Source organism: Halictus rubicundus, chromosome 3 (assembly GCF_050948215.1).
Source record: "Halictus rubicundus isolate RS-2024b chromosome 3, iyHalRubi1_principal, whole genome shotgun sequence".
NCBI classification, from domain to species: Eukaryota; Metazoa; Arthropoda; class Insecta; order Hymenoptera; family Halictidae; genus Halictus; species Halictus rubicundus.
The window spans coordinates 20,880,032-20,906,792 of NC_135151.1; the positions used below are offsets into that span (position 1 = coordinate 20,880,032).

At 45.3% G+C, this 26,761-nt stretch overlaps 1 protein-coding gene across 6 annotated transcripts in view; it reads left to right on the top strand.

Moving 5' to 3' along the window:
* LOC143352935 (LIM domain only protein 3) overlaps positions 1-26,761 on the top strand; it is a 131,684-nt gene that overhangs the window by 97,034 nt on the left and 7,889 nt on the right. For all 6 annotated transcript variants that reach the window (XM_076785980.1, XM_076785978.1, XM_076785981.1 and 3 more), the window contains 2 exons: positions 11,999-12,110; positions 12,689-12,952. In XM_076785980.1, coding sequence (XP_076642095.1) covers positions 12,022-12,110; positions 12,689-12,952 — 353 coding nt within the window. In that variant the 5' untranslated portion in view covers positions 11,999-12,021. The remainder of the gene's footprint in view (positions 1-11,998; positions 12,111-12,688; positions 12,953-26,761) is intronic.

The following is a 26,761-nucleotide window of genomic DNA, read 5'->3' on the forward strand; positions in this document are numbered from 1 at the left end:
GTGTCACGACGAGTATACTCGTCATGAAGAAAGGGCCATATTTTGTGTCACGACTAGTATACTCGTCATGAAGGAATGGCAATACTGTGTGTCACGACGAGTATACTCGTCATGAAGGAATTGCAATATTTTGTGTCACGACGAGTATACTCGTCATGAAGAAGTGGCGATACTTTGTGTCACGACGAGTATACTCGTCACGAAGAAAGGGCGATATTTTGTGTCACGACGAGTATACTCGTCATGAAGAAAGGGCGATATTTTGTGTCACGACGAGTATACTCGTCACGAAGAAAGGGCGATATTTTGTGTCACGACGAGTATACTCGTCACGAAGAAAGGGCGATATTTTGTGTCACGACGAGTATACTCGTCACGAAGAAAGGGCGATATTTTGTGTCACGACGAGTATACTCGTCACGAAGAAAGGGCGATATTTTGTGTCACGACGAGTATACTCGTCATGAAGGAATGGCAATACTGTGTGTCACGACGAGTATACTCGTCATGAAGGAATTGCAATATTTTGTGTCACGACGAGTATACTCGTCATGAAGAAATGGCAATATTTTGTGTCACGACGAGTATACTCGTCATGAAGAAATGGCGATACTTTGTGTCACGACGAGTATACTCGTCATGAAGAAGTGGCGATACTTTGTGTCACGACGAGTATACTCGTCATGAAGGAATGGCGATACTTTGTGTCACGACGAGTATACTCGTCATGAAGAAGTGGCGATACTTTGTGTCACGACGAGTATACTCGTCATGAAGAAATGGCGATACTTTGTGTCACGACGAGTTTACTCGTCATGAAGAAATGGCGATACTTTGTGTCACGACGAGTATACTCGTCATGAAGAAATGGCGATACTTTGTGTCACGACGAGTATACTCGTCACGAAGAAATGGCAATATTTTGTGTCACGGCGAGTATACTCGTCATGAAGAAAGGGCGATATTTTGTGTCACGACGAGTATACTCGTCAAAACAGCTGTAATTCAAACAGCGGTTAATTTTCGCGACGCAACTTAGGTACACATTTTTCGAAGAGGTCGCAACAGCTAACTGGTTAAATTCTCGATTAATTTTCTGGCAAAAATTATCTGGTAAACTAGTCCTAATAATTCAAAAAAGAAAATTAAATACCTTCTCTTCGTACAGACAGTGTAGACTGGATTTCACGATCAACTAAACTAAAGAATGTTTAATTCGATCGGCGCGTTATCAATTCATAATGGAGGCTTGTTTCAATTCGCGGCAATCTTTGCATTCAGCCGGCATTTATTCGCCGTTTAATACGGTCCCTTCTCTCTCCCTCTCTCTCTCTCTCTCTCTCTCTCTCTCTCTCTTTCTTTTCACGCTGGGTTACCTCGCCGTTCCACCCTTCGCGGATTTTCCACCCTCCCGGTGCGGACTCGTTTCTTTAATTCAATAACGTCGCGCCGGATAAACAGAGAGGCGGGGATGAAATTCCGCGGGTTACACTCGACGGCGATAATAGTTAGCCTAGTCGCCGCGGCTAATTGTCGCGTCGCGGATCGTCGCGGGTCGGTTCGAAAATATCCCGACGCGGTCAGAAGATGGCACGGGGGATGAGAAGGAAAGGGGGTGCGGGAACGTGCACGGAGAAGAATATTTTATAACGAGCTCGGCACGAAGACAGCACCACCGGCACGGTTGCCTGCGCATATAACGGCAGGATCGAGAGTAGATCTGTCTCCCCAGGAAGCTTGTTAGGCGTCGGCGAGCTCTGCTATCTTCTAATTGGCGATATAATGATTCTGAAGGATGGAATACCGTGGTCCTGAAGGGGCCGAGGGGCACCCTACCTCCGTGCCTTCCCTTGTTAGGGGCGAAATTAAAATTTGGCTCTACCTTCTGCCCTCCCTTTCTATCCCGTCGACTTCTCTCGCTCACACCGGCACTGTTCTCAGCTCGTTCTCTCCTTCTTTCGCCGTTTCTATTCACCTCACGCGGCTTCGTCCTTTGCCATCGTGTTCCTCCACGCTCCTTCATCCCCCACCCCTCGCGCCATCATCGTTCCGATGCCACTTCTTCCCTCGTGGATTCGTTACGCGGTCGCTGTGAAATTTATATGTTCCTGCGTCCACGGGCACCGTCGCGTCGCGTCGCGCTGCTCAAATTTCGAGGACTTTTTCTTCGTGACGGAAGGATGCTCGTCGACATGCTTGATTGCATTTGTTTCCTTCTTCTCGGCTCACGGAATCACGCCTCCGTGGTCGGAGACGCGGATCCGTGCAAACGATTGTGACGATAGGCACGAAAACCGGGACGAGAAAAGAAATTATTTTAGAAATTGAAAATTGATCATTTGATTCGTTAACACTGGAACTACCGGATGAGTCGAAATGACTTGCTCCTAATTTTTTCTTTTAGAAATAACGAGATTGGAACTATGTCTTCGCGAGAAAATTTTTTAATAACTTTGTCTACTCCGAAGTAGATATTTAAACAAAACTGGTACGAAATCTGAACAACTGCAATTTTGTTGTTGTTATAAGGCAACGTATGCCAGTTGCATTTATTGAATGGTAGTTCTAGTGTTAATATCTGATACGAGTAATATAAGTTTTCTTGTCCTATGGAATTTCGTTTGTAACTAAGAAAATTGAAATAGTTGGAATTTGTTTCAATTTTAATAATCATATTTCTCGTATGATTTGTGGTCCAAACGATTGAAACGGAGACGAGGGAACGATGTACGGTGCTCGATAGGCACGAACACCGGGACGAGACAGAAATTATTTTCGAAATTGAAAATTGATCATTTGATTCGTTAACACTGGAACTACCGGATGAGTCGAAATGACTTGCTCCTAATTTTTTCTTTTAGAAATAACGAGATTGGAACTATGTCTTCGTGAGAAAATTTTTTAATAACTTTGTCTACTCCGAAGTAGATATTTAAACAAAACTGGTACGAAATCTGAACAACTGCAATTTTGTTGTTGTTATAAGGCAATGTATGCCAGTTGCATTTATTGAATGGTAGTTCTAGTGTTAATATCTGATACGAGTAATACGGTCTGATAAGTTTTCTTGTCATATGGAATTTCGTTTGTAACTGAGAAAATTGAAATAGTTGGAATTTGTTTCAATTTTAATAATCATATTTCTCGTATGATTTGTGGTCCAAAAAATTTTAGAAATTGAAAAATTGATCATTTGATTCCTTAATATCTGATACGGGAGTCTGATAAGTTTTTTTTCTATTGAATTTCGTTTGTAACCGAGAAAATTCAAGTAGTTGGAATTTGTTTAAATTTTAATAATCATATTTCTCGTCTGAATTGTTTAAGAAACTGAAAATATGGCTTTGTACTTGTATATTAGCAGACAGATTATTTAGATGAGAAATGCAACTCTGTTGGAATCAATTCTTTGTTACTGCATATAATTCAATATTCAATATTCAATTAAACGAATTCAGTATTCGTTACTGCAATCGCAAAATCGAAGAATAACTGCGCCTTAATATTTAGTAGATTCTGATAGAATTCTTTATCATCAACAATTAAAGGAAATATTACTATTCAAACAGTCTTGTCTTATTCAACAGACTATAACGAACATAGTTGTCTATACATTCTTTTAAACGAACAAAAGCAATAAATAATTTTGTAATTACGGTACGAGACTTCTAGTTCGCCCGGGAGTCTAATTAACGATTTCATAAATTTTCTACGCACGACATTCAGTAAATTAATCCTTTGTGTCGCGTTGGCGCCATTGTAAAGCCAACAAACGAAATGAACATAAATAAATTCACAAAAATTTCTAATTTCTCTTCTCGCAGTCAAATTTGTATCTTTCAAATTTTCATCGCGAAAGTGATTTTCGCTGTTAACAAAATTTCAGTGAAACATTTTTATCAGCAAAAATCGAGAATCAATGCTTTAAGAATTTTTAAAAATGCTACAAACAATACAATTATTGACCGCGAGTTGTGTCGCGTTGGGGTCATTGTAAAGCCAACAAAAGGGATGAGCATAAATAAATTCACAAAAATTTCTAATTTCTCTTCTCGCAATCAAATCTGTACCTTTCAAAAGTTTTATCGCGAAAGTAATTTTCACTGTTAACAAAATTTGAGAAAAACATTTTTATCACCAAAAATGGAGAATCAATGCTTTAAGAATTTTTAAAAATTGTTGCAAACAATATAATTATTGATCGCGAGTTGTGTCGCGTTGGCGTCATTGTAAAGCCAACAAAAGGGATGAGCATAAATAAATTCACAAAAATTTCTAATTTCTCTTCTCGCAATAAAATCTGTATCTTTCAAAAGTTTTATCGCGAAAATGATTTTCACGAAATTTGAGTGAAACATTTGTGCCACTAAAAACCGGGAGTCTGTGCTTTAAGAATTTTTCAAAATTGTCGCAAACAATATAATTATTCGCCGATTTCTCAGCTCGCGTATCGGCCATAATTAGCCATAATTCCTCGATTTCGATCGATTCTTGTCGATCGAGGCGATCTTGGAATCGCGATGAATTCCAATTTTCCCGGCTGGCAAATGGTTGGAAAGAGACAGGCGAGAAAGGAAGATAGGATCTGTAATGAATTTTTTGGCGATGCAATTTCAAGGCTTATAATTGCGCGGATCAAAGGCGTCCCATTAGCGTTGGTTAATTGGATGCCTCGGATTGAAAGCGGGCGCATCAAGCGGCGATTTCGTTTCATATCTCCGGGAACTATGACTCGGGAAATCAACGGCGGGGCCGTAGTTAAGCGCCAATGCTTAATTAAACGTTAATCTCGTGTACGGGCGGTCGATGGCGTGGGAGGGTGGTAGAACAGCTGAGAAAGGGGGATGTGGAGGCTGCGTGGCTGTAGCGAGAACCCTCGGTGGAGGGGGGTGGCTAAGGGTGGAGGGGGTGTTGGTGGTGGCAGCGAATGGAGGTAGTGGGCGAAATTAAGGCTCGCCGGTTGATTCGAATTCTCCTTGAGAAATTTCCTTTCCCCGAGAACACCCTTCGTGCGCTCTCTAGTAGTTACTAAACTGGTCGTCTCAATTAGCGAAACTTGCAGCTACGTTACCGACTTCCAATTAGTCATAGGTTGCAAACTGTATCGCGCTTACTGGAGCGAGACTAATAACTTCTAGACCACGAAATATATGCGTAGATGCGCGATGCAAATTAGTGGGTGCACGGGGCCGGGCCGGTTCGGAACGTTAACGAAATATCTCGCGCGAGGAAGAAAATTTCCGGAGACCGGGTCGGGCCGGGTCGGGCCGAAACCAGTCTTTCGATTGAACGCTCGTGACATCACGGCCCGAGTTTTCCCGAACGTTTCAACACCTTCTCGCGGGTACGGATTCTTTTTTTTTCCTCCTCGGCGACGAAGGTTCAACGTTCCCCCGTTAACGAAAAGAAAAGGTCTGTAGCAACGGAGGAGACTAGCGCGTGTGTGTCTGTGCGATGACGGGTGTTGTGTGTGCGTCGGACGCACGCGCGCACGTGTGTCTGTGTGTGCCGGTGCGGCCGAGGGTGTGTTACTGGGGACACCGAGGACGTCGATCTCGGCGAATTTACGAAGACCCTTGTCGCGCGGCTGATAGTTACAGGCCTGGTCTCAATTAGCAGAACTTACGTCGCTAGGGTCCAATTAGACGTAGGCTAGAAGCTACACCCTGTTTGCTCAAGTTTGCCGTACCTGTGCACCCGCCGACCGTCGGATGGGGTTGCTGCCCGTCCTGTAGCCGCTGCTGCTGCTGCTCCCGAGCCCGTTGAAGGTGTCTTTTTCCTACGCTAATGACTAATTAGCAGCCTCTCCACTTCACAGTATAATGACACGGGATACAGCCTTGAGCCGTCGGCCGGGATCATTATTAAACCCCGAAATTGCAGTCGTGACTGCCGTCTCGTGTTATGCGCCGCTCCGCTCCGGTACCCTATACTTTGCCCTATTCCTGCGCCCTTCGTGCCCTTGGCTAGGTTCCTCGTTCCTTGTCTCCCTCCGCGGAGTCCAACGGCTCGGACGACATGCGGAAAGATGCGGAACGTGACTCAACGAGGACAGGAGGGTACCGATTCGACGTCGGCGTCGCAATCCCAGGTATGGGGGTGGTAACCCCTCCCCGGGGGGTGAAACCGACCGATTCTTACCCTTTCGTTACCCCTTTTCCTTTCAACCGGCCGCGGGAACAGGTGCGCTCGCATTTGTCTCTCGACGGTTGAATTTCTTCCGGGGGGGGGGGGGTGGTTGCAAAAAGATATGAAGTTTCAGGCCGGATCAGGGATACGTGTAAAATTGCGAGTCTAATTGCTCCGACGCTGGACGCAATTAAAACGCGAAGCTACCTCTCTCTCTCTCTCTCTCTCTCTCTCTCTCCGATGCCTGGGAATCCTGATAAACGAGAAGCGATTTTTAATTGCGCGTTCACGATGGAAATCTAGAACACCGGATCCCGGGAGTCCGAGGAAAGTTTATTAATGGGGATTCCGTTAATTTATTCGCGACGCTGGCCAATGGACCGGTCGAAGCGATCAGTGAGCTTTTGCGTTGAGCGAACGAGGCTTGCGAGTAGCCTCGGCGTCCTTTTGTTATGGCAACGAGTCGGATATGTTGTTTTTTGTTTGCTGCGAATATGTTTGTGTGTTGGATGGTAATGTGTAGACTGCGGATGTGTATGGAATTTACAGTTTTTATAGGAAAATGTTATGTGGAATGGAATGAGATCCTATTTTTAATGGGAACAGGATTTGTAGATCCGAAACAGATATAAATCGTATTGAATTGTTTCGAGTTTTATATTTTGGCATTTTTGGAAAATTTCCGTAAGCCTTAAATTGCATAGAGATCCGCTCCGTCTACTGATGACTGAAGAAGGAAAAATTTTTAGCTTCGGTAGAATTATGATTGTGACGGTCAATTAAGAAATAGTCACAGCAGTTCAGGAAATATAAAACAAATTTTTCGATACACGAATCAGGAAAGAAATCGAAACATAAATATTCAAATGGGTATGAAGTACTCATGCATCCTAGGAGTAAAAGAGTGATTAAGAAGGGAATTATATGGAGGATTGCTCCTTAAATTAATTTTCTATGATTACACTATGGATTTTATATATTTATCACAAAACATGAGTAGGTTAACTGCTCCAGTAGTCAGCCATTTGAGGCCAGCAGTTGGTCATCTTGAGCATTGTTATTGCTAATATACTATTTTCTAAATTTTTATTCGAGGACATAAAGCTATTAATTGGAAGTGAAAAATAGGCTGACTCTTATGCTCATTCAAATCTGTAGGAGTTTGTTGGTAGGTAAACAATAAAAACGTCTAAAGAATTACCGTTAAGAAGTACCGTTCACTCGAAGCTGTTTTAAAACCGTTTCTTCTGACCTAGAATATTTCTGCATAATTTATTTCCTTTTATGCATATGACGTCTATTACTCGTACTTACAACACTGACGTTTTTGTGACTTTCTTAGACACCAATATACTATAAAAATTGTTTTAAATAATAGTCTAACAATTTTTAGTGGCCATTCGAGTGATAAGGTTTAATTCCAACTGATTAAAATTATTGCGAAAAGAAGTGTCTATGCAGCTTCTATATCTTGCAAATAAGACAGTTTTTATTTCGCATAAAGATCCGTAGTCCAGTGTTGATAAGAACGAATATTCAATTTCAATTTTGTTAAAATCTCCACATAACTTCTTTCGATAGTAATTTTCGTCCATTGAAATGAACGTAGGTATACGGAATCGAAAATTAAGTTGCGTGGAATCGAAGTACAGTATTTTCTCGATATATGTCAAGAACAAATGTCTTGCCAGCGTCTTATATCGTCCAGGGGACATACCCGAGCCGAGTTATGTTTACTGAGGCCTCTCCAGCTTCTTGCCCCCTCACCGTGTATGTCCCGCGGTAGTGGGGATAACTCCGCGACGTTTATCATCGAGGCCTCGGTGACATATATCGAGAAATCACTGTACATTGTAATGGTCATTAAAATGGACGATAAATTCCAGCAAGAAACTCGGTGAAAGGCATCGTAAAAGCAACTATACAACTAATCATTCGTGCAGAGACTCCATAGAGGAACCATCCCTGAGAAAGTTGAGCGGTTCCCCACGTGTGCAAATACCGAGCCAGCCGGTTCCTGCGGGAAGTTTCGAAAAAAAAATTCCATAAAATTCGAGAATGCAGGCTGCGTGTGTACAGTTTGGCGACGCACTGACCCTTCGCCGGCCGTAATATTATATGGACGCCATTCTCTTACGTATGGACAACTTCGTCTCGTCCTTTCGAATAATATTTTCCCTCCAACCCCAGTGTGTCCCTTCTACTTCTCCATGTGCCCTGTTCTCCGGGACTCGTATCCCGTTTCGCGACCAGGGGACAATTTTCCCTACCCTCTCCCCCTTCTCTCTCTCTCTCTCTCTCTGTCTCTCTTGCTCCGGTTCTCTCGCCGGGCCGCTTCTCTTACATTTATTTATTTCCTAAACGTCCGTCCCCGCCGGCTACTTTATATTTGACATTTTTATTAAACCAGCCCGGCAGCCCTGTCCGTAGCGACGTATTTCGGGACGACGCGACGGGACGCGACGCGACGCGACGCAACGGCGATCTGGGACGAGGAGGTTGGCCGCTAGGTTATCCCATATTGCTGTTAGGGCAGTTTCGTAATCTCGGAAGGGTGGCTCTTATATTGACCGAATAAAAAGTCGTATCCGTCGCCGATACGTCCGTCGATCGGATATCCCCCGGTATCCTAGCCAATCTTGCTCTCTCGCCCTCTCTTTTCGGTCTCTCCCTTTCTTCGCGGGTCAAAAAGACAGTCGGCGTGGAAATGATGTACCACCTCCTGCTCGGGCTCTTTACCATCCCCTCTTTTTCCTCTCCGTGCAGCCACCCCCTCTCGAACCTGGCCCGTAAATCAATTTTTCATTTTACGATTGCTGTTCCACGTTCGAGGCTGCGGTCACGGGTGCTCGTGTAAGCCGTTTCTTGCGCGAGAACGATTTTACGCGGTCGACGGGGGGTGGTCGGGGGGAATAAAGAAAAGAGAAGAAAAAAAATTGTTCTCTCCTCGAGGCTGCAAGTGGCCGCGTAAATCAGAATCGGCGGGTGTTGCGCGCACCGAGTATCGTCGTCCCGTCGCGCGGCGCGCCTCCTCTCCCCTCCCCCCCGTTCCGCCCACGCGTCCCGCCGATACACCGCTGCGCGCATTGTCGCGAAATAATGGGACGGTAAATTGACGGGATTAATTTAATTTTATCTAACGTTTCATCGGCCTGGCCCCCGGATAACGACCACCGGCCTCTCGCGCGCGCTTTAGCCGGATCCGGAATTGGATATTGCGTGCGCCCGACAAATAACTGTGTGTCCGTGAAAAGTCCGATCGGGTACACGAGCTAATGGCCACGCCAGGCCAGGCTGGTTGGGCCGGGGTTAAAGAGAGTTTTCCTCGTTATCGATCCCGAACGTTCCCGTTTCGACTATCCTCGACGGATCGGCAGTCGATCGTGTAATCAGTGATCGATCGTTCTCCCTTCTCTCTCTCTCTCTCTCTCTCTCTCTCTCTCTCTCTCCCCCTCCCCCTCCTTCCGATGGGGAGTGCCCCCACGCAAGTGAAATTCCGCTCCTTCGTCATTGACCCGGGCTTCCTCCGCTCCCTCGACACGAAATTTTCTCAGTTGATTCCTCGTCTCGCGACGATCCTATCAATCGAACTATGTCAGTGAGAGAGAGAGAGAGAGAGAGAGAGAGAGAGGGAGAGGGGGAAAGTCGTTAGAGGACGGGAGAGAAAAAAATAAATCCGTGGAAAAAAAAAATGGAGCGCACAGATCGTTTGACGAATCACGAGGCGTCCCTCGGATACCGGCGAAGGTGGGGCACGCTAAGAGGGGGGCCAAGGGGATACGCGGCAGAGGGATGATGTTTTTTTCCTCCGCGGTGCCTCTTTAATTTGCCCTCCAATTAACGGACGGGGTCCTATTTGAAAAATACCTGCCACGCTGGCTGGCAATTATACTCCTTCTTCTTTTTTTTTTTTTTTTGCGCCACGAGCGCGTTATTAGCGCTATCCGTCGTTCCCCTTGCTCCTCCTCACCCCAACTTCCTACCCTCTTTCTCTCTTCCACCCTCCCTCCCTCCCTCCCTCTCTCTTTCTTTCTCTCTCCCCTCCCGCCCCTCGTCGAGCTTTTCCTCTTCGTTCCCACCAACACTCTGTCACCGTACCTTTTTACGCGCGTGTTGGCCGCGTTCGCGTATCCGTATCAGCGACAGTGTATGGGTTTTATGTGCATTGCAAAGTGCACGACCGTCGGAGGGGTTAGCGGGAGGGGAGGGGAGTGGAGGGGAGGGGGAGACTCTCGCGGGTAGGACACACGGGCCGGCTGCACGGAGCAGAGAGAAACACGAAGAGGGACGGATAGAGACAAACGGCGGTGGGAAGAAGAAGAAGAAGAAGAAAGGAGAGACAGAGAGAAACGCTGGTGGTGGTGGTGGTGGTGGTGGTCGGAACGGGGGAGGGATGGAGCCGGGGTGCTGGCGAGTTAGAGGAGTGGCGTTTATAACTCGTGCCTGGGTCTCCAAGCTTTGAGAAGGCCAATTAGCAGCATAAAGCTACAGCTCGGCCCCGGGGCCGAGGATGTTTGTATGTAATAATGGATTGTTACTCAAAGTATCCGGCTAATTAATTAAGCCCCCGCGCCTCGCCGTGCACCCACTCACCATTTTAGCCGGCTATCCTCCTTCCCTCGAATCGCCTTTGGAACGCGTTCGTTCCTGTGATTCTGTTCGTTCGTGTTTCACTATTTCTTTCTCCCTCTCTCTCTCTCTCTCTCTCTCTCTCCTCTCTCCTCTCTCCATCGTCCTCTTTCTCTTTATCGCTCTCCCTCGCCTGCAACCGCTTTCCACCACGACTGTTTGAATGTTACCGTGATCGATGCACCCACCCGCATTTCCCATTGATCCTCGGAACGCGGCCACCGGATGTTTCGCCGGGACCGACGGTAACTGCCTCCTCAAATGCGGGATTAATGGGGCGAGGGTCGATCGGAGTCGCCAGTCGAAGACGCAACTCCTATCTATTATAATAGCTTTGGATGATGCTTCCGGCTATCTTCGTCGGGAACCCCGACCACGTGGTCCTCCGCTGGTTCGGCCTGACAGCGCTTTCCACGTGTCGAAACTCAGTATACAAAAGTACTCAACTACACTACGTTTTGAGTGCTCGTCTGAACCTTTGTACCATGCGTCTACAGTAATTTCTCTATATATGTCGCCAAGGCCTGAACGATAAACGTCGCGGAATTATCCGTACTACCCCCTATGCCCCGTGAGGAGCCACGAACAGGACTGTGTAAACATAATACTCCTGTACGATATATGACCTTGGCAAGACCCGTATTGTGGACATATATCGAGAATTCAAATGTGTTTCAGAAACGCGCCATTTTAAAAGCGCGATTCACTAACTGCTACGTGTCCTCATCATTGTGCGATAGCTTTTCTTCGTGTACATTGCTTCTTTGGAATTAACCTATATTTTAATATTCTGTGTGGAAAGTACAATTTTTGTACATTTATTGACACAACGAACGTACGTACCAATTAAGTGCTCGTGTGCGAGAAAAACGGTGTATACGTGTCGCGCAAATCTGTGTTGAAAGAAATTTGTCTATAACGTTGAATATTTTCGAATGCGTTAGGATTATTTAAACGCGCGAAATATTCCAACGAGACGCGCCATTGAGAGCGCCGATCAAGAGAGGTAGCTGAATGCGCAAGATTTGACACACGATGACGGACGACTAGTCCAATTAGCGTGGATCATTATTGCACGTTGTCGGCCACTTACTACGCGCAGACGCTTATTACCGCGCGGCGTTCGTGTACATTACTCGCAGACTGCCTGCGGGACCATTGTTACGAATGCACAATGGCCGCGAGACACGATTCACGATATCGTTGATTCAACCGGTCCTCGTTCTTTTTCTGCTTCCAGACGGCGTTCTAGCCAGAAGCACGATGACTATGGATGTGAGCAAGTCTGAGACGAATAAAAATGGCGCCACGCCACAAGAGTGCGCCGGTTGCGGGAAAACGATCGCGGAAAGGTGAGTCACCTTGTTTACTATTCTTCTTTTCCAAAGGTAAACCACACTTACATTCCACTCTCATTGCGAAGTTCATACTGTAATAGTTGACTACATTTTCTGCGAGGGAAAATTGAAATATTAAAAAATAATGCAAATTACCCTTGTCGAGGATAATTTTTTATTATCCTTTTCTTGGATAACTATGCATCGTACCCCTGCATCGTTAAAATTAAAAAATTTTCATGCATATAGTGCTTTTCTAGAAACAGTAAATTTCAGTGCAGTCGTCAAATGATTTTTGCGTATTTCCGAAATACTTCGTGATTTTCGTGGTATTAAACGAAACTAGAATCTTCCGACTCGAAATTATTACAAGGCAAGTGGTTTACATCTTGCTTCGGGTATCCATATCAATTTTGAATATCGCGCGTCGCGATGCGCACCGGCAATTGATCGTGAATCCTACCATAGAAAATCGGGAACCTAGACGGCAAGTCGAAGGTCAATTTCTCGCACTCGAACGGCGATAGTAGATTAAGTCGCGCGGATGCTGGGCTACTGGTCGGTAAGGAGGAAAACTATGGTCGGTTCTTCAGGTTTTACCTCAAGGCCCTGGACCTCTACTGGCACGAGGATTGTCTGAAGTGCGAGTGCTGCGACTGTAGGTTAGGAGAAGTCGGCAACACCTTGTACACCAAGGCCAACCTTATTCTCTGCAAGAGGGACTACTTCAGGCTGTTCGGGAACAAGGGATACTGCTCGGCCTGCAAGCAGCAGATACCACCGTTCGAACTAGTCATGAAGGCCAGGGCGAATGTCTATCACCTTGACTGTTTTGCCTGTCAACAATGCAGTTACCGGTAAGTTCGAATAACCTATGGATCAAAAAACCCGATAATTCGAAAACTTTTTACCCCCTTTCGAATCGAAATGGGCACTATTTACCTAGTCATGAAATTTGTCCAACACCAGATCTACATAGCATTAAAAGTAACTATTTTACATTACTATGAAAAGAACAAAAATATAATTTATTCAGACTTACAACAATTTTTATCATAGTACGTGCCCAAAGAAACAAAATTGATCGTATAATTCTAATAAGTGGTGGGAATACAAATTTATTATTATCAGTTACGGTAGTCCGTTACGACAGTTACGGTAGAGACCTTTGCGACAGTTACGGAGAGAATACGCTCTTCCAAGTGATTTCTTTTCAGCTCCCAATAGTGCCCATTATAGTTGTGGGTCTCGTAGTTCTGGTGTTGAGCTCGCAAAGACTTCAATACAGTGAATTCTCGATATATGTCGCCATGTCCTGGATGATAAACGTCGCGGAATTATCCCCACAACCGCGGGGTATACTCCGTGAGGAACCACGAAGCTCGAGGGGCCTCGAATGCAAACATAACACGGCTCGGGTATGTCTCCTGTACGATACATGACACTGGCAAGACCCGTGTTGTTGACATATATCGAGAATTCGCTGTACTTTTATCTACGAATGAAAGTAGCACGGATTTTTAAACTCAGCCCTCTTAATAGCCATATAAACCATACATGACTATCTGTGAAGTTTATAATCTACGACATATAAGCAGACTGGGAGAACAAATACACTATATCAAATCGTAACTTGTACGATTCGTTGAAACATCATTTTGACTTGGCGCAAATTTGATAGGCACTAGCCTAACAGCAGACGCGCTGAACACCGGCTCGTTAATTACATTACCGACGATATTAGCCGTTGCTCGCATGATCGGTAACTAACGAAAATCATCTACGTACGAATCGACGTCAATTGACTTCTAACGGGCAGCGCGAATCATTTCTAGTGAACGCGAACCATTTGATATCTCGCATTGAATACCGGCAGCCATTGAATTCGCGTATCGCTTCTGTCGACGGTACACTAATTGGACCATACCTAGGTCGGTCAATTTAATATTGAACACCATTCGTTAGTGTATCAGTTTTTTTTTTTCATTTTCGTCCTGTACGCTGCGATTGCGTTCGTTCACCTTTTTTATTTTTTTTTTTTTTGCGCGCGCAATACGGTTAACGACTGTGTCGGCGAAGAAAGAGGATCGCGAGCTGCAGGGATGTGGGGGGGGGGGGCTGGGTACGGGGAGCAAAGACAAAAGGATGGACGAAGGAGACTCGTCGAGAGTAAAGGGTACCGGGACATATTGGGGGGGGGGAGAGAAGGGGACAGGGAGGGCAGGGGCAAAAAGAAAAGAAGCGACTACTGGTTTGCGAGACACAGTCCACTCGGGAGTTGCTTTACAGGTCAGCTGGGAAATCACCCTGTGCTCTATCTGTCGCGGAGAATCCCCCCACCCCCGCCCCTCCCCTCCCCTCCCCCCGCGCGCTCGCGGCGCCATTCCACGCAGGAGGTGGCCAACTTCTCGTCGCGTTATTCCTGCGCCACGTTCCTCCATCCCCCCCGCCCCAACCCCCACACATCCACTGCCGCCTCCCTCCTACCGACCCCCGAGACCAGTTATGTAATTATCTAGATACTGCTGACATTTTTGTATCATATTGCTGCACGCCGGGGCAAGCGAGACGGTCCCTAAATGCCGAACACTGCCGACTCGTCCCGGGGAAACCTCGCGAACTCCGGGTACGACTCTAAAATTCTCACGACCCTCCTCCACCGTACCTTGCGAATTGAATCGCGGAACTGTCCTGTTATCTAATATTGATTTTTATGTGGACACTGTGTCACGTAGCGGATCCGGTAAACAACTGGAGGGACGCGAATTTGCTTGCCTAAATAAAAGACGCGAACGTCTTCCTATCTGGGAGTCGGAATCCTCTCGGACAATTCTGGAACAGCGTGGACCAGCGAAACAATGTGCTAACCTGCTCGTGTTTGCGTACAGTGTATACGGTATCACTTTTTCGAAATCGTACCAAACGACCGGACGTCTTGTTTTAGCATTTAGAAGCATTGGCAAAATAGATCTTGAAAAAATGGCAAATTCTTTTGCAAACATCTTATTGGAAAATAGATCCAATAAAAGATACCTTGCTTAGAGATATCTTGCTTTTGGTACTCTTAAATGTGCAGTGAACTCTCGATATATGTCAACAACATTGGTCTTGTCAGCTTCGTGTATCGTATAGAAGACATAACCCGAGCTGTGTTATGTTTACACTCCTCGGCGTCCGAGGCCTCCCGAGCTTCTTGGCCCCTCACCGGGTATAGCAGTGGGGACAATTCTGCGACGTTTACCATCCAGGCCTTGGCGACATATATAGAGACATCACTGTATACTTTTTCTCGGAACAGTAAAATAGAAATAAAATCGAAAGACGCTTGTATTCAAGAGGAAATAGATTAGAAATATATTTATATTCATTTCGCAAATAATAGCAGTTATATAAAAATAAAATTAATTAGTCAGTACCAACTGCGTGTGATTTTTTAACGATTTTTACACTCTGCACAACATTTTGATTTCCTGGTTCTCACATATCTTTATACAAATTCTTGTTTCGAATAATCAATTTTGTTAGACACGTTTTTTGTATAAATAATTTAAAAAATTGTGTACAAAATTGTTAAAACTTTGCCGAACTCGTTCAACGTTAGTTTTATCCTGTTTGCCTTCGATCAGGAGCAATAAAAATCATACTTCCCTCCAAATCGAATGAAACAAAACTCGAGCCACAATCATTGCACATAATTAAACAGTTTCGAACAGTGATCCAGTTAACGGGTTAACGAATCGCGCCGGATCATTCTCGATTTCCATCGGCACCACACGGCCGCCGTTACATTCCCTTTTCACGGCTGCCCTTACGAATGTTTCCTCTTCCTCCCGCGTCTTCTCGGTTTTTATGTTTTATTAAAGTTCCGCAATTTCGCTCGGGGCAATTCTCCGGTTCGGGGCCTGCCATCTGGCGCGTAAATTACATCGGACATCTCCGAGTAATTTGCCGGGATCCGAAATTTTATTGCAACCGGTAACGAGGCTCGAACCGGATTCCGCGGCCCCGGTTCTTGCGATGTTCTACGACGGTTCGACTCGAGGCGGAAAAGTCTCGCGACACGGGTCTCTGAAGGTTCTATTTGCTCGTCATGAAATGACGACGTTGTTTTCTCTAATAACGGGCATATTCGGCAACAAATTTTCATTTACTGTTAAATAGAAAATGATTAGATTAAGTATGAAAGAGAAAAGCACAAAAATGATTCCGTTCTTAAGACTTCGTAGACTCGCGGTAAGGTAGAGTGACCACGTTACCGACAAGAATAGTCGAAAAATTTCTTTATATTACATTACTTTATAAAAATAAGAAGAACGTGTCTATTCAAGTTTTTAGCCATTTTTTAAATAATATATACCTAAGGCAATAAATTTGTTGAGTAATTCCACGCAGATGGATTTTCACAATCTCAATAATCGTAAATTAAAAATATTAGAACCCATCATTTTGACGGGTCCCGCAAACCTAGTGTTAAAGATGCCTTTCTTCCTTTAATACTAATTCGAACAGGATGAAAGTACTACATCGGTACTCAGATTCCGTAGATTCGCGATAAGGTAGAGCGACCACGTTACCGACAAAAATAGGCGAAAAATGGTTTCACGCGCCTCAACTTTTCGTCCTTATATGAGAATATTTTTCGCCGGGAAAGGGCTCATTCGAAAGGGGAAGGTTCAATCTAGCGCGCGCTGGTCATGAGCTGACGAGATTATGCGGATATTTGCTAATATACGCGTTAGAAGTAGGCCAAAAATTGAGCCAAGACTCCGTAGATTCGCGATAAGGTAGAGCGACCACGTTACCGACAAAAATAGGCGAAAAATGGTGTTACGCGCCTCAACTTTTCGTCCTTATATGAGAATATTTTTCGCCGGGAAAGGACTCATTCGAAAGAGGAAGGTTCAGTCTAGCGCGCGCTGGTCATGAGCTGACGAGATTATGGCGATATTAGGTAATATAAGCGTTAGAAGTAGGCCAAAAATTGGCGATGCGCGTGCCGTGGAATCCAAGCATTGTTATGCCATTGGATGAGTTTTCTGGATGAAATCGAGAGTAGCGCGCGCCAGAAAATATCTCCAGCTACAAATTGAGCTATATTTTGTCTCGATCCTCTGCGAGATAAAGCCGAAAACTTGAAACACGTTTCTGGCGTCAGAATTCATAATATCGATAATACAGAGCGAAAAATGTGACAAGTTCAGTCACAGACTTAGGACTCGTCGGATCAAGATCAACACGGATCTGAAGTCAGTGGCTGAAGGCTGTGAATGGAAATTATACATCAGTTACCGACCTGCCGACTTTGAAAAAGTCACGCGACTACCCTTGGCCCTTAAAACCGTGAACAGGTTAAGAACGAAAAGTGGCGGGGTCGGAAGGGGAAGCGTGAGTGGTGGGGGTTTCGCACGACAGAAATCGAAAAGATAGGAGCGCAGACGGCGTTGAAAATGGAAGAGACTGCTTGGAAGCGGTCAATGTAAAGCGGCCGAACTATGGAACCGTGGCGGAACACAATACCGGGCTTATTGACGAAACGAAAGGTTTCGAGGGTTGCCGGCGAGCAAAAGCGGGTTGGCAACGGTCTGGGCAAGGGGTAAGGGGAGACAAACTAGAGAGAGAGAGAGAGAGAAAGAGGGAGAGACAGAGAGACAAAGTGTCGAGCGAGATCGCGGGGGCGGCGGGAAGGAACGGAACGGAACGGAACAGGAGAATGTAGTTTGGAGCCAATAACAGTGGCTCGTCCAGGCGTGCGACAAACGTTGTACAGCTTCTCAAACAATGCGAACAAAAGAGCATCAATTTTACGTTTTTATCGCGTGGCATTGTCTATCTTCGACAATGGGGACCGCCGAGCGCGGGCAGCGGCTCAACGCTCTCTCTCTCTCTCTCTCTCTCTCCTTCTCTTTTTCTGTGTGTGTGTGTGTGTGCAGGCATGCCCAAGGCATCGTCGCATTCGACGTCACAACTGACTTTCACGGAATCAACGGGACCCGCTTTTGTCTCGTAATTCACCCCTATAGAGGAGCCGCGAGATATTCTTGCGGCGGCCACGGTGAAAAGACTTTTTCGCTCGGAACCGGGCCCAACGGCTCCGACAATTGCCTTGCTCGGGGAACGATTACCGGCAAACGGGGCGCGTTGTTCGAGTTTCACGGTGACTCGTTCGACCTGATTTCTATTGCGGTGCCCGCGACTTTGACCATTTCGTAGCTTAATGAAACCACCAAGTACTATCTGGAATACCAATTGGTCCGTTTCCCGTTCGGAAAATTGCCGTACGAGTTTTATATTAGTTCCACTCTCCCCTACTCCTCTCCCCCCCCACCCCCGTCCCCACCCCTCTTCGCCGTGGTGTGCCTAGTAGCCCGTGAATCGACGAACCCTTTGCGAGCCTCCTCCTCCTCCTCCTCCTCCTCCTCCTTGGGACGGGTAACGTAATAAAGAATGGAAATATGAAACACCGTTGTTCCCGTGACGCTCGGTCGCTCAAGGAAATCCTTTCAAATTCTCGCGTGACGCACGCGTGAAACTGAATAGAGCTCGGCTAATGCGTCTGGTTAATGCTGATCGTTTCTATTTACGGGACCGTTAACAACAATTCGCCGCGATCTGTCCGCCGTTCAGCTTAATATCTCAATTTATATTGCATCGACGCGGGTATTAAGTTTTCCCCCGACAATGTTAATGGGCACAATTATGCCCGTCAGTAGAAACATCGAGCAATGGTCGGACACGCGAATCCACTCAATCCTTTATACACAGTTTTCGATAAAAGCATATCACGTTCACGAACATTTCGCTCGTATCCTTAAAATGTACTTTATTAAACTGTTCTGGTTTACCTGGTTCGATTATTTTTCATTTGTTTACACGTGTCGTACCGTTTATCCTCGATTTTTCGTTCGGGCTGTTTAATGTTTCGATCGGAGGCTGGCATTGTTGTCAGTGGATGTTTATGCAATTTGCAATTTTTGCAGACGCATTGTAAGAAAGTGGCACCACCCTTCGTAGGTCCGAAATAAATAAAAATCGTACCAAGTTTTGTCGGATTTTAAAATCCAGTATTTTTTGACAATTCTCAGCAGCCATAAATGCATGTCTAATTATCATAAACTACAGGGTGATCGGTCGCCGGTGGCGGCGTGCTTAATTTTTCGACGTTTTTACCGTCCGATCAGCAGATGCCGTTTTCACGAATGATTAGGCTCGCGTTCAATGCAAACATTCGACCGGCCGCCGCGAATCTATAAAAAGGACAGTGTCCATTAGGGGTGAGAACCCTCGTTCGGCAAATTTAGACACGTCGAGACCCGGGGATCGTTTCCAATTATTTCGCTGGTAAAAAACGAGCGGGCGAATTCGAGGAGGGCAATTATACGCGGGGCGCCGCGACGTGTAACGCGACGACTTAGAGTTTGCAATTAAACAGCAACAATTACACGGGGTAACTTTAGACTGTAATAACACGGAATAAAGGGTTGCCGGTGGCGGTGCCTAGCCTACCACCCTCCTGGTTAGAGGATGATTTACCGATCCAATTAGATATCTCTCTCCTCCTCCCGCCCCTACTGCCTCGCGCCTAACCAACACACGCGATGGGGTGTCGTGTGCACCGACGCCCTCCTCGGTTCACCAACACGAGCACCGATGCCAGAATTCGCGTCCCCTCGACGTTTCTTCGATCCTCTCGAGAAGACGTCCGGTCAAATTTAACGACCGCCCAGTTAACGCGCGCGGACTACAAATTGGAATTTGCCGGCGTAGCCAGTCGTCGCCGGCTTCGATGTTTTCTGGGAATTATTGCAAAATAATACGAACGCGCGCGCGGGGACAGTATCATTATCATCCTGCGAATCTTCGCGCAAAATACAAACTTTCTGCACCGCTTGCGAGAAACCCCTGTATCGATTTTATCCTTTATTTAACCCTTAAGCGAACCGCCGATGCGACCCCACTCGAATTTATCCTGATAATTATCTAACTGTTAACAATATAACCATTCTAGATGAAATTACGATGCGTGTACTGCTAAATGAGTAGTTTACATATGTTTATTGTCGCACTTATAATTATTCGTTACGATAATGTAGGGAGGCAAAATTGTAGAAAAACTTCATTTGCGAAAGGGTGAATTTGGCTTGCAAAAGGGTGAATTTGGCTTTCATAAGTGTGAATATCATCTGCAAATTGGCGCAGTGCAAAACTTCTGTCAAAGGTCCACCGCCAAATATAATATTAGGTGTATCCTTTTTTTCATTTTTCTTTTATATACAGGGTGTTCAGAGAAACCATTCAATATTTATATATGGAGCACACTTTGAATCACGAGATTAGCAAACGGAAATGTTTATATCTGAGAAACGGTTGACCTTTTGACCTATGTTTAATAAGATTTTTTTACTCGGCACAGTGTGTTCTGTATACCACATAAACATTGAATGTTTTTTTGAACACCCTGTATACACGATTTAAAACATATTATTAGGCGGCAACGAAGTCGATAATTTAGACACGTCGATAGCAAACAAACGATAGCACAAAAAGGCGGAGGATTATAACCATTATAATTATACGTCATTACTAGGCTGCGGATTTTATGCGTTTACGACAAAAATGGAGAGGCGTAATTGTAACCAATGAAAACATTAGAAGAATTTAAAAATACTATCACACTATTTTCGACCAATTAAATATGTCAACCCTTAGCACTCGAATGGCGACTGTAAGGCGCCACTAAAAATTGCTGTATCATTATTCGAAATATTTTTTACATTATTTAATTCTTTTGTATCTAATAAATTTCTAAACATTTCAAGATCGTACGAGTAAATTGCATCATTTTCGTATGTACAGCATGAAAAAATATATATAGAAGGGAAATATTCCAGGTCGGAAGAGATATTTCATTTTGGAGTTAAAATGGCTTCGAGTGCGAAGGGTGAAGAAAGAAAATAAATTTCTATTTGAGTCCAGTTTGTTGCAATTGAAATCGAATATTTAGCATAAAGATCCGCAATCTGGTCTTTATAGATGAACGATTAGACGAGACTGAAATAAACTTATTATCATTGACGCCACTAATATGAAAACTGTTAAAGAATACGTGTTTCAACGATCGGTACAGAACTAAAGACAAAACAAATTCTTTGCAAATAATTGATTACTTACGGGTACCGCTGATAGTTTAACCGAGCGTCGCCAGCACGTTTTACCGTATAATCCGTTCGTGTAAATATGTTTTTCGATATAAGTAAATTCCACGCGTACAAATTTCTTCACGAGCACTTTTCCCGGTAAAGTCAGAAATTCCGACGCTGTTTCAGCGTGTATCTCGCTAATTTGCGCAGCGAGCACTTCCCGCCTCGGGTATCCTTTTTAATTCACTTTTTACGGGTGGCAATCGAGAAAATTCGCCGCGCAATACTTCCAAAGGAAATTAAAGCGGGAACCGTCGCGCGGGTGACGTTCCCGAGCCATGATCCCGAGCGAGTGAGCGAGAGAGAAAGAGAGAGAGAGAAAGAGAGAGAGAGCTGGTCTGGTTGCAGCGGCTGCGTATGCAAATTTTATACAAGAAACCCGTGTCCCTTCAAAGAAAGGATTCACAGAGAACCGGTGAATGTTTTAGGCGGCTGGTGCCCGGGTGCAAGGAAAGGCATTACTCTGAGAACGTTACAACTGCACCAGTGCCGAACATGTCCCGTAAAGTGACTCTAATGGGGTCACGCATTGGCACCGGTTACTTTATTTATTTATCCGAAGCCGGTCGTCTCCTTCGGTGTCCGTTTCCACGGGACACCGGGGGGGGGGGGCTTCGTACAATTTTTCCTCGGATTCCGTTACCTACGTCCACGAGTCCTTCCGGGTTTCGCAAAGCCGGTTGATCCTCGTTAAAGATTCAACCGAGTTATCCGAGTCCCTGGACCACTCCCCCGACCTCCCCGCCCCCCCCTTTCTAGATTGAAATTTTCCATGCGAACCAGCGCAGGTCCTCCGACCGAGCGAGAGACCAGCGTCTGCTCTTCGTCTTCGGGCCGCGCGGTCAGTTAATATTTCAGCCGCCTCGACGTTGTTGTGGGATCGCGCGTATACCTTGCCCCCTCCAAATCTAATTGCGAGAGCGACGACGCGAGGAGCATCAACCGACGCAATTTTTCCCATAATCAATCAGAAAATATGATAGAGAGAGAGAGAGAGAGAGAGAGAGAGAGCTCTGAGTACGTTGCACCAGCAACGTCGCGTCGCCCCCGTTTCTTCTCGCGACCGGTTAGATTATTTTAACTGGTCTTAAGTGGCGTCTCATTTCGCCCGCCACTCCGAGCCAAGTGGATTTAGCCTTCGTGGCCGGAACCAGTCGCAAAAAATTCTCCTGGCAACATTATGCGAACCGATTCGATTCTTATCCTCCGATTTCTACGGCATCGCCACGCGGCAGATAACAAAGTCTGATAAAGTATGAAAAAAGATCGCATTCAATTTTTCCCATCAAACGCATCAAAATTTCGCACTCGAATGGTGACTCTGAAGCACCACTAGAAATTATTGTGGCATTATTTCAAAGAAATTACAAAGAATATTGCAAAATATTTGTTGCATCACAAAATTTGTATTCAATAGATCACTAAACATTTAAATATCATATGTAGAGATCGGATCGGTTTCGTGCGAACAACATGAAAATATCGCAAGACGGAAGAAAGATTTAGTTTTAGATTGAAAATAACGCCGAGTGCGAAGGGGGTTCAGTCGAAAGTATAACGTTTTCATATAACATCGGTATAACAAAGTTGGCCAGTGGGTTCTTCAGGCGAGTGTACGCTGCGCGGGTATCTTGGAGGTTATGAGAATGTCAAAACTACAAAAAGAGATTGAGATCGCTGGCTGACTATAAAAGAGAGCGGTAAAAAAGAAAAGTTTCATTTATTTGTCAGCCGTTTCCTCGGCGTTCCTAGCGTTCGACAATGCATCGCGCGCAGTTTATTGTTCTGCTGTAATAAAATACACCGTTAAACTTTCACCGGTTGCGGGGACGAGGAGTTTGTTGATGAAATTGCTCATTTATGGTAGTTACCGGGATCGCGCGAGACGCGACACCGTTGTACAGAGGGCACACACGACCGAAGGATAGACATTGATAGAGCGAGTTCGGGCAGGATGAAAATGGGAATGAAACTGGAAAATCTGGGAGTATGACTGGTCGGTATCGTGCCGCGACAGACACCTACACCGGACGTGGGAATTAAAGGACCGGGGATCCGGTGCGGCATTATTCGCCGGATGATAATAGAAATTCTGGAACAAGTGCGCCCGTGCAACGCGATAATGCCGCTCGCCGCGCAATTATAGAGAATATCTGTTTCGATCCAGACGGGCAGGGGCACGCATTCGCAAGGATTGCAACGCTAAATCCACGAAAGTTGATCTTATTGTCATGCAAATATTATTACTCATTCGGACCCTCTACCTCTCTCTCTCTCTCTCTCTGTCTCATTAGTATTTATCACGCAAACATGCCGCCAGACATTATCAGATGGTAGAATATTATTTTCGAGAGTTCACCATTAAGCCTTTGACTCCGTCATGGCGGCCGAGACGACAAGTATTACCGCGATCAATTGTTGTCAGCCACGTCAAATACTCTTTAGAACGTCAGAATGTTTACAATCTTTGTCGTTTAATGTGACCGTCCCGGAATTTCAGGCACCACTTTTCTAGATCAGTTTTTGAAGATCCGTTGGGATCGTGTGCCCTAGGAAGTAGAATCGGTAGGTCATGCTCAGACGCAACAGTCGAACTTAATAGCAAGCATGTTTGTGGAATTTTCCTTACTGCCCTGAATCCTTACGCGAAACAAAATCGAGAAATAACCCCGTTTCGGGATTGCTAACTCCTGGAAGGTTAGGTTTGCGCAGCATTTTGGTTATGTTTGGGTCCTTGAGGAGTGGAGCCCCTCCAGGAAAAAGTTGTTCAGAATGATGACGTTGATAAACATACTTCAAGGTCGTCGAAACATTTGGCAGTAATATCTGCAGGGAAAATTTGTTGCGAATAATGACCTTGACGACATATTTCAAGGTCGTCGAACTCTTATGCTGAACAAAATCGGTAAATAACCCCGTGTCGGGATTTTTATCCCATGAAAGGTTAAGTTTGCGCAGACTTTTGGTTATGTTTGGATTCCTAGGGGAGGGGAGGAAGTGCAGGGGATAAGTTGTTCAGAATGATCACGTTGACAAACATACTTCAAGGTCATCGAAACATTTGGCTGTAACATATACAGGAAGAAGTTTTTGACAAGGGTGACCTTGACGATATATTTCTAGGTAATCTAAATCTTATATTTAACAAAATCGGTAAATAACCCAGTTTCGGGATTGTTACTCCGTGGAAGGTTAGGTTTGCGCAACCTTTAAATTTTGGTTATGTTTGTGCTACCTGGAGAGGAAGTGGGGGGTACGAGAGGAGCCCCTTCGACATATTTCAAGGTCATCGAAATCTTATGCTCAACAAAATCGGTAAATAACCCAGTTCCGGGGTTGTTACTCCATGGAAGGTTAGGTTTGCGCAGTCTTCAAATTTTGTTTATGTTTGGGTTCCTTGGGGGAGGAAGAGCAGGGGGGTAAAGTGGAGTCCCTATAGGGAGAAGTTAATCAGAATGATGACGTTGTGAAACATATTTCAAGGCCATCGAAACATTTGCCGGTAACATCTACAGGGAAAAGTTGTTGCAAATAATGACCACGACGACATATGTCAAGGTCATCGAAATCTTATGCTCAACAAAATCGGTAAATAACCCAGTTCCGGGGTTGTTACACCATGGAAGGTTAGGTTTGCGCAGTCTTCAAATTTTGTTTATGTTTGGGTTCCGTGGGGGAGGAAGTGCAGGGGGTAAGAGTGGAGTTCCTATAGGGAGAAGCTAATCAGAATGACGACGTTGTTAAACATATTTCAAGGTCATCGAAACATTTGCCGGTAACATCTACCTAGAAAAATTGTTGAGAGTGATGACCTTGACGACATATTTCGAGGTCATCGAATTCTTATGCTCAACAAAATCGGTAAATAACCCTGTTTCGGGGTTGTTACTCCACGGAAGGTTAGGTATGCGCAGTCTTCAAATTTTGTTTATGTTTGGGTTCCGTGGGGGAGGAAGTGCAGGGGGTAAGAGTGGAGTTCCTATAGGGAGAAGTTAATCAGAATGACGACGTTGTTAAACATATTTCAAGGTCATCGAAACATTTGCCGGTAACATCTACATAGATAAATTGTTGAGAGTGATGACCTTGACGACATATTTCGAGGTCATCGAAATCTTATGCTGAACAGAGTCGGTAAATAACCCAGTTTCGGGGTTGTTACTCCATGGAAGGTTAGGTTTGCGCAACCTTTAAATTTTGGTTATGTTTGGGCTACCTGGAGAGGAAGTGGGGGTTACGAGAGGAGCCCCTTCGACATATTTCAAGGTCATCGAAATCTTATGCTCAACAAAATCGGTAAATAACCCTCTTTTGGGATTGTTACGCCATGGAAGGTTAGGTTTGCGCAGTCTTCAAATTTTGTTTATGTTTGGGTTCCGTGGGGGAGGAAGTGCAGGGGGTAAGAGTGGAGTTCCTATAGGGAGAAGTTAATCAGAATGACGACGATGTTAAACATATTTCAAGGTCATCGAAACATTTGCCGGTAACATCTACATAGAAAAATTGTTGAGAGTGATGACCTTGACGACATATTTCAAGGTCATTGAAATCATTGAGGTGTCCGATTTTCTGTGCACTTACCAAGATCTAGGACGTTCATTTTTACCAAACGAACATCTAATTCATCGATCTGAAGGAGCGAGCCGGGAATGGTCGGGCAAAGTACATAACCTCGTGTGGTTTAGCTGACGGGCAATCGGCAAGGAGAGCACCTTGAGAGCGAGAGACCGGTCGTGGCGAGATCTCGCGTCGGTGTACAGGTACCGGGAATCAGCAGGTGACGGTCAGCTGAATAGCGCGCGAGGTGGAGCCGCTTGGCAAAGAGGAAGAGAGAAACAGAGAACGAGAGAGACAGAGAGAGAGAGAGAGAGTGAGAGAGAGAAAGGGGCGAAGAGGGGTGGTGTGGGGGGGACGGAAGAGTGAAGGGATGAGGATCGGAGTACAACGTCATTTATCAGACGACGCGTATAATGGGGGAAACGAGCGAAACCCGGTATAAGCTATGCTCGCCGGCAACGGCCGCGTGCAACGCGATAATTCTATTTGCTGTACGATTATGAGAGTATCTACCTCGAACCAGACTCTGCCGCTCTCGTATTTCGCTCTCGCATTTCCTACCGGGATCAAAGCGGATGTGAGACCACTCGCGGACAGAAGCCCGATAATAATTATTTGTCCGACACGTTGCGATACGCTCGTTATCCGCGGCCTGCGTCCTCCCCGTTGCCGCCCCGCGTCACCACTGTTTTCCCTTCGGTTTATTTTTTTTTTTTTTTTTTTGGTGCCTCGTTTTTTTATTCTGTTCGTCGCGACAATCAACCTATTATCGACGAGCCCCCGCCCCTAACGGGTTTGCTCGTCGTCGGTTGGTATTACTGAAGGAATTTGTCCGCGTGTTCATTTCAAGTTTGCCTTCAACTCGTGCGCGTAATTTTTTAATCGCTTTCCGGAGGAGCGCGGGGGAAGGGG